The following is an 8665-nucleotide window of genomic DNA, read 5'->3' on the forward strand; positions in this document are numbered from 1 at the left end:
AAGATAGCGATAATTCCTCCCATCCTGGTATGGGCATGGTGCTCTTCCCATCCAGAATTGGAGTCTGTTTCTTTCCCCTTGAATCTGGCTGACCAGGTGACCTGTTTTGACTAAAAGAACATAGTGGAGGTGATGCTATGCCAGTTGAGAGGTCTACTAGTTTCTGTTTGTGCTTTTGGAAGTCATTGTGTACGTAACTGACCGGCTTCCCAGCCAATCATGTGCACAATTAAAGAATTGTCATGTTCCCAATTAAAGAATCTCATCATAGACTGCTGAATTATGGGAGGCCCATGAAGGACAACCAAGAATCCCAGCTGACAGCCAGCACCAGCGCCCTAGACATGTGGGGCCACCTTGGAGCCTGCAGCTCTAGACAAATCCAACCTACTCCTTGTGTAAAGACAAGCTGTCCTTGAACAGTCCAGCAAAACATGAGCAGATGAATAGTTGCTGTTGTTTCAAACCACTAAATGTACACATTAATACATGATTGAAACAGCCTTCTATGCATGAAGCTCTGAAGGCTTTATCTCTTTTAATCTTCATTTTACAAATGAGTTGAAGCTTATAAAATGCTCTAAGTTATGCAGCTGGAAAGTAGAAGCTCTAGGATTTGAACCAGGTCTGTTTGACTTAAAGCTTTCCATATTTCTTCTCATCTCTTTCACCCAGGGACCCCCACTGTTTGGGTGGGTCTGGGTTGGAATCATGGGTTTAAGAAAGAAAACATTCCTAGAAGACAGTAAATATAAGGCAAAGTTTTGAGAAAGGAAGGGATCTATTTAGGCCAAGTATGAAGAGCTTTTCTGTTTAGACTAAACACTTGCTTTCAGTTGAGACCAAGTATCTATTCCAGCCTTTCTCAACTGCAGTTCTATGAGAATTAAGTTCCAATGTCCCAAGGCATTCCTTGCATGTGATAAATTAACTTCTTCCTATGCATCCAGGATGTCACTAGTTATCTAGCATCCTTGGGACAACTGAGAAAACAGTCACACTAACCATATGTAGGGTCTAATGCACTTGCTGAGAATGTTGGGAGGACGGTTAAGGAGCAGGGGCCAGAGTCCAAAGCCAGCCAGTCCTGTACATAATGACCAAGAGGCTTGCCTGCATCCAAGGAGAACCGTACTGGAATCCTAAATTTTTCATTTATGCATTCAACACCATGCTCGAAGTACCTTCTGAACTAAGGCTTACTGTGTGCCTGGGAGGGAGTATGATTTCTTCATTAATTGATCTCTTCATTACTTATCCAAAATCTTTAATACCTATTCATACATATCATTTTGGGGTTGACCTGAGAGGGTCACATATTTCCCAGATTAGAGGTATTTAATGCTGAGTGAAGAATTCTTGTGCCTGGAATCTACATTTTCTGCTTTCATTGTCATTCGGATGGAAAAGAAAGTAGATCCATTGCTTATTTCTCTACAACAGCTTTCAAAATCATAATTTGGTGATAGAAAATTGGAAATGAGTTTCCTTAGGAGGAATTAACTCCCAACTTTCTAAAACTGTCTCCTTCACTTACCTGAAGGTGGGTGAAGAATTTCCTTACTCAGGCTGCTCCTAGGGGAAGAAGGCAGGCAGTTAATTAACAGCTTCTTTCCCTCTGATCTCCACTTTGCCACAACCTGCCTGGAGAGAAGGAAGCTACTGGCTTTGGTTTTCTTACCTCCAAAGAGTCTGAACCCTGCAAGCAACTAAAATTCCACCTTCACCAGGAACCCAAGGCAAAAGAGGCAATCCTCTTGTCTCAGCTCTTCCTCACATAAACTTGCAAGTTCTGGGTTTCCCCATCCTTTCCCTTTATCACACTACTAAACTCCAAGGCTCCTTTCTTCCTGTGGTATTTATTACAATAACATCTCACTCTTGCAAACCTCACCACCTCAACTTTACAGCTAAAAACTGATTAATAAACAAAAAGCCTATAAATAGCCAAAATAGTGGTCATAAACTCTGGAGACTGAACTTTCAGGCTCTTTGTTAATGGGAGAACTCTTTAACCATCTTTTGGGGACTTTTAATTTCAAATTTTTATATTTCTGAGAAGCTCTATTAACGGATGGCCCAGTCTATTCACAGGCAACCCTTGGAAGCAACAAAGAAAATCCCTAACAAGTAGGCTTAAACTTTTTACAACACAGCTTTTAATTTAGAGGAAGCCAGTTACAAATATTACCCTCAAAAGCTCTTAAGGCACACGGTATAAAACTCGATATTCATAATTATTCTCCTAACCATGTACTGTGACGATCACAATCCTCTTAGATAAGCGAGGGGTCAAATATAAGCTCAGAGAGGTCAAATGTACTCAATATTCTTATCAACAGGGGAGCCACGGTTGAATCTGAACCCAAATCTCCCTGTCTGAAAAACCCGTTGTTTTCTTCACACCGTGAATGGCTCAGGATCCGAATGTTTTTGCCCAAAAAGCCCGTGGAGATGCACTTCTTAGAGAACCTCAATATTCTTAAAATATAAATGTTTAGTTGCTTCCGTAAATTTGGAAAAATGTCAACTGAGGGATCGGGCTCACACGGCGCTTCCGAACGGAGTGAGCCTAAGAAAACGAATTTCCCCAAGCAGAGTATTAATTTCACCGCTTAAAAGCTCAGCTCTGAGCCGATGGAGAAGGAGGGGGCGGAGAAGAGAGTGCGACAGGGCGCGAGGCCCTCGCTCATTGGGCCGTTCCCACGCGCGCCGCCGCGAGGTCCAGGCTGCTGGAGGGAATCCAAGCAAAATTTCCCGGGCACGAGCGCGCGCTCGCGGTCTCCCCGCCTTGGCCCTCCGGATGGAGTCTTTCTCAGAACGGCTTTCCTCTATGCCCCACCTGCAGACTTCCGGCCGACTGCCCCTCCGCCGCCCCGCCTCAGGAGGGCGTGGGGATGCTGGCATCCACCAATCATTGAGCGCGTGTGGGGGGAGTGGGTGGGACCTGAGAGATTCGAAAGGAGCCCCGCCCCCTCGGAGCTGATTCCCGGGACTAGGTTGTGGAAGGAAAGCACCTTCCACCGGAGGTGAGGCGGACCGTAAACTGAAAACTGAGGGTGGCCTGCAGAAGTGGTGTGGATGCGGTGCTTCGGGGAGTAGAAAGGTGGCTTGGGGAGAGGAAGAACCCGGAGGATGGTGGCGGGGAGGAAGATGGGGCGCATAGACCGCTCCAGCGGTAGGAGGTTGGGTCGCAGAGGGGCGGGGGCCAGTGTGTGGAGGGAGATGGGAGTGCGGGACAATCTGCCCGTACATGCCCGGGTGGTAGCAGAGGTAGTTTACAGGGGCAAGTCCTACTGCGGGAACGCTTGCTTTACCTTCACGATTATTCCCAACCCTTGGCTTGCACCCGGAGTCTAGCTGGGAGGCCTTGGGCAGGATGGAGACGTGAGGAAAGGTGTTTTCTCTCCAGCTCAGGTGTCTGAGCTGACTCTTTCCTGCTTTCTGGAACATGGAAGATTTAGAAGAAGGTAAGGAAACGCTGGAGGGAAGAATGGGACCCTGTGATTGAGAGCCATGTTGGGGACCCAAAGCTGGCATTCCTTCTTTCCTCCCCTACAGATGTAAAGTTTATAGCGGATGAGACCTTGGACTTTGGGGGGCTGTCACCATCGGACAGGTAGTAGATGCCTTATCCTGTTTACTTTTTTCTCACAATGATTATTTCTAACCCCTTACTGCTGAATTATTGGCCTCAGGTCTGGATTGGTCATTTAACAAGGTTGGGTGCACTGGGGCTTCTGGGTGGCTGGGTGACTAGGGTCCTGTGACACTGCTGGGGATGGAGGGAGTGATAAGCTGGAATGAGATTTCAGGGTGTTAAGAAGAAGGGTAAGTGGATTTGTGGCATCTTCACCCGGCATAATTTCCAATGTCAGTAAGCATGGAAGGCCTCGTAGAACCAGGAGTTTCATCACTTAGATCTCACGGCCAGTATGGGCTTCAGGGTTTGCACTTGTGTTCTTGACTCTGCTGTGGGGGTTTTGCCCAGTCCCTCTTGCAGTCTTCTCCCGTGGGCATGATGCCTGCTTTGTTTTCTGTCTCAGTCGAGAGGAAGAAGATGTAGCGGTGTTGGTGACTCCAGAGAAACCCCTTCGACGAGGCCTCTCCCATCGAAGTGACCCAAATGCAGTGGCCCCCACTCCCCAAGGTCTGAGGCTCAGCTTAGGCCCCCTCAGTCCGGAGAAGCTGGAAGAAATCCTCCATGAAGCCAACCGGCTGGCAGCTCAGCTGGAGCAGTGTGCCCTGAAGGAGCGGGAGAACACAGGCGAGGGCTCAGGGCCTCGAAGGGTGAAGCCCAGCCCTCGGCGGGAGACCTTTGTGCTCAAGGACAGTCCTGTCCGAGACCTGCTGCCCACCGTGAGCTCTTTGGCTCGGAGCACCCCCTCTCCAAGCAGCCTGACACCCCGACTCCGGAGCAGCGATAGGAAGGGGTCCATCAGGGCTCTTCGAGCAACATCTGGAAAGAAGCCCTCCAGTGTGAAGAGGGTGAGTTGAGAGGGCTTGGCTTAGATGTGTGCCTCCGACACTGTGCATGACCCAGTACAGGCATTTTTCTTGTTGGTAAGATACTCAATTTCTACCTTGCAGAATTGTTGGAATTAAACGAGGTGCCATAAGCAAGGCACGTATCACAGCATCTGTGTATAAGCTCTGTAATGTCTGTAATAAGCTCTCAATAAATGGCGCTGGTGGTGACGCTGCTGTTGTTGGCAGCTAACTTCTGCTCTTCTTGCTGGGATCTAGGAAACTCTGCACCTCTGTCCCTGAGTCAGCCAGCAGAACAGATTCTTTTTCCACTCTAGTCCTTTTTCTCCCTCTGTGTGTTTCAGGAGTCGCCCACATGCAATCTGTTCCCTGCCTCCAAAAGCCCAGCGTCTTCCCCTCTTGCCCGATCAGCTCCTCCGGTCCGGGGAAAAGCTGGGCCCAGTGGGAGAGCGACAGCAAGTGAGAAGACCTGGGCAGTGAAGCTGTGGGTGGGTGGGTGTAGGGAGTGGGGAGGATGTGGTGCGAACCCTGAAATTCCTCTGCTTCTCTCACCAGGCCCACCTACCCCTGTCAGACCAGTCTTGGCCCCACAGCCTCCTGCCGGCAGCTCTCAGCGCCCGTCTCGGCCCCAGGGAGCAGCTGCTAAACCTTCCAGTCGACTGCCTGTTCCCTCGGCCGTTCCCAGGCCTGGCAACAGGATGCCACTCACCAGCCGGAGTGTCCCATCCAGCAAAGGTGCCCCTCCTTCAGATTCCCTGTCAGCTCGGAAAGGACTTCCAAGACCAAGTGCGGCAGGACACAGAGGTGAGGAAGAACAGACAAGAATAAGAAATCAGAAGGAATAATATTTGCCCTTGCCCAGCATGCACGCACTCTCCCAGTTGGTCACAGCGACTCTTCCACCCTCATTATAGCTGTGTCTGGAGATGGGGAGACTGAGTTAAGGAGAGGATGTGGGCCTGAGCAAAGCGTTCAAGCCTTGGTTTTTGAATACCTTATGTTTTTTACCTTGGGGAAGAAAGACACTATCCCAGACTCAGTCTGCCTTGACTGCACTATTTCTTTTTGAGAAGGTCGCTTGAACTCTCTGCTAACTCATGTCTTTTGTTGACTCCCATCAAGTTCCTGTTTCTCAACGACCAAATCTTCCCATCTCTGGTGCTGGTCGCAGCAATCTGCAGCCTCCCAGGAAAGTTGCTGTCCCAGGATCTACCAGGTAAGACACTGAGATGCTGTCTCTTTCTTCCTTATCATCTGCGCTTCCGAGCTGTTTTGCCCATCAGCCCCAAATCCCATGAGGCAAGATGAGCAGGAGGAGGGAGCCTCGAGGGGCACGGAGTCCCATTGCTTCCTACCGTGAGGAACTTGAATTCAGCTGGTGACAGATGGGCTTGTGAAAGAAGGGCAATTTAAAGCAGTTCCTCCTTCTGTCTCCTTAGGTAAAGGGATCAGGACAGCAAGCAAGAATTCAGTAGCAAACCACTACAGCCACTGCCTGGACTCACCTCTGTTCGGTTTCCCAAGCCTTCTCCTTGGAAGCAGGCCTGATTCTAGCAGATCTGGCCCAGGGATAGAAGAAAGAGCTGCCACCCCAGCTGGTGCTTCAGGACTAGAGACTGTGGGAGATGGGGTGGATTAGGGTTGAGCTGGAGGGGAATCAAACTCTGAGTTGAAACTAGATAGGGAAAAGAGGTTGCCTCCCAGTGGTGAAGTTCACACAGAGAAAATAAGAAATGCTGGAGAGTGTTTGTCCTCATCCACCCCCACTCTGGTATCCTGGTCCAAAGTTTGATTTTTTTCCTGGGCTTCGGTTCACTGGACATTTACATGTGAATGGCCTCTGTGGCCAACCTCCCTGCTCTCCGAGGAGCAGGCCTCCAGAATCACATCCTCTCCTGGACTCAGGCCTGTTTGGAGAGGCAGAGGCAGGCATCTGGTCTCCAGAACTTGTTTCCTGTGGATTCTGTGACTCCTAGTGGGCCAGTTTATAATAAGCTTACTCCATCAGTCTGCATTTTTTCCTAAAATAAAATGCATATATTTTTATATTCTGTGTACATGTGGAAGTAAATACTCCTCCAATTTCTAACAGATTTGGAGTAAACTCCTGTGTAATTTCAATGTGGGAGCCGGGATGGGTTTCCCCGGCTGGGGTCTGAATAGGCCCGAGGGCCTTGAGATTCCAGCTCATCAGGCAATGAGTAGCCCCCTTGCTGGCATTCAGTGGGAACAGGCTGCCTCTTCCCAGGCATTTCCAGGCTTCTTATGTTATTAGTGGGTCCAGATCAACTTAAGTATAGTTTAATTCACAGTATGTGAGCCTATCAAACCAGGGTCTTGGTAAATTATTTATATCCTAAATGTGGGTGTCTTTTCCTGGTAAGAGAATAGAGCTGCCTTGGAGCTGAGCATCTTGTCTGCTGTACTTCAAGGACGAGGGAGCCCTTGGGTGGGTACTCTGGTGTTCAGGTTTGCTGGTTGTCTCAGGGAGAAGATACTGATCACCTCCTCCTGTTGTGCCTCACATCTTTAGAATTGTTGGTGTTCTCCTTTTCTTTCCCCTACTAGAGGGCTGGCACCAGGGTTTATAAACTTGTGCTGTGCCTCGTGTCGTGAGTTATACATGGTGGAGGATTTCATTCATTTACTGAAAAAATAATTGAGTGCAAGATGGGGGTGTTTGTTAAATGAATGACAAAAGGTTTAACAGATTAAACTACGGGTCTCCCTTTTCTCACAGCCATTGATTCTTGGATCCGGAACCAGCTCAATTCCTTGTGAGTTTTGAGAGGATTTCCTCCTTGGAGGCCAGGCCCTGACTTAAGGAAGCCTGCAGGCAGCTGGATAAAGGGAGTGCGTTCCGGCTGGTGCACTGCCCCAGGTTTACACATCCATAGGTCCCCTTCTGAGGCACTAACAGGCCCTTCCCCTAGTTCCCAGGGCCACCCACCGCCCCCACCCATGGCTTCTTCCTTCTTATGGCTGATCGGCAGGTTCATTCACCTGTATCACCATGATAGCTGTATACACGTCACTTTTCCTGAGCCTCTTGCAGCAACTCCTGCAGCCTCTGGGCTTCTGAACATTGAGTTCAGGGACGGGGTGTGGAGATAGACACCGAGTATTTAACTCTGGAGAAATTTGGCAGAGGCAAGAACAACGTCAGGTGTGCATCCCGACTGCGTCCTGCACTGGTGTCTGACAGAAGCAAGTCCAGGCACACACTTAGGCGTGGCCAGCAGATGGCATGTTTGTGTGGCCTGGATGTGGGCCAGGTCCTGTGGATCCTGAGGCAAAATAAGCAGCAGACCCGTGTGTTGTTGCCACCTGGTGGCCAAAGAGGACAAGACATGTTCCTTTTGCCCTTTAGGTCAGTCTGGGGTTTGGTTAAAGGTTAACGGCTCTTCCAATCCCGCTGCAAATCTGCTTAAGCAACAATGCAGTGTTAAGGAGGCAGCGTCAGCTGGGGAGGAGCCCCCCCCATTCCCCCCAGCAGCTGCCCTTCTCCTTTGCTACCTGCTTACTTCCTTCCCTTTTGGTCAGGCTTTCTGTTTTTTCTCTTTCTGCACTCTACCTCCACCCCAACCCAGTAGCACCAAGGAGAGAAGCCAAGGTTTGTTGGCCTCTTACTATGCACTGTGAGCTGTTCAAAGCACTTACATGTGTTAACTCATTTAATTCTCATAAAAGCTCCATTAGGCAGAAGCCATCATCCTCATTTTGCAGGCAGGGAAACAGGCTCAGAGAGATTAAGTCACGCAGTCTGGTTCCAGTGTTTGTGTTCCAAACAGCTCCCCTCTGTGGCCCCCATGTGAACTGCCTATCTGGTTTGTTGAACAGATCGAAAAAACACAAAACTTGGGAACACAAGTGACGTGGCAGAGTGTACAGGTGGCTAGAGTGTGCATAGTTGCTTTATCTCCGATGTGGAGAAAACACAAGACGACCCAGAGGAGTGAAGTCAGAAGGTACCTAGTCACTGAGCACCTTTCAATTTCCCACCAGCCTCTTAACTCAACCCTGCCTACCTCCTGAATTCTGCTCCCAGAACAGGACTCAGCTGGAATCCTGCCTGCTCTGTGCAGCCTCTCCAGCCATATAGGTCCCTCCTGTCCTGGTGAAAAGCATACTTTCCCTGCTATCGGTCACATCTTCCTTGAAAATGCCAGGACATGGG

General features: G+C 49.3%; 1 protein-coding gene across 8 annotated transcripts; it reads left to right on the forward strand.

The window, feature by feature from the left end:
* The first annotated feature begins 2929 nt into the window (after positions 1–2929).
* Positions 2930–6534, forward strand: PSRC1 (proline and serine rich coiled-coil 1). Of its 8 annotated transcripts, none has more exons than XM_061410953.1 (8): positions 2930–3029; positions 3413–3470; positions 3562–3619; positions 4047–4488; positions 4833–4947; positions 5044–5292; positions 5611–5704; positions 5928–6534. In XM_061410953.1, the coding sequence occupies exons 2-8, from the start codon at positions 3452–3454 to the stop codon at positions 5929–5931; spliced, it is 981 nt and encodes a 326-aa protein (XP_061266937.1). In that variant the 5' UTR covers positions 2930–3029; positions 3413–3451; the 3' UTR covers positions 5932–6534. The 8 variants fall into 8 exon arrangements, with proteins under 8 accessions (XP_061266937.1, XP_061266940.1, XP_061266938.1 ...); XM_061410956.1 differs by having other exon boundaries at positions 2937–3029; positions 3418–3470; XM_061410957.1 differs by having other exon boundaries at positions 2953–3106.
* Positions 6535–8665: the final 2131 nt, after the last annotated feature.

The sequence above is a fragment of the Bos javanicus genome, chromosome 3 (assembly GCF_032452875.1).
Source record: "Bos javanicus breed banteng chromosome 3, ARS-OSU_banteng_1.0, whole genome shotgun sequence".
Classification (NCBI taxonomy): domain Eukaryota; kingdom Metazoa; phylum Chordata; class Mammalia; order Artiodactyla; family Bovidae; genus Bos; species Bos javanicus.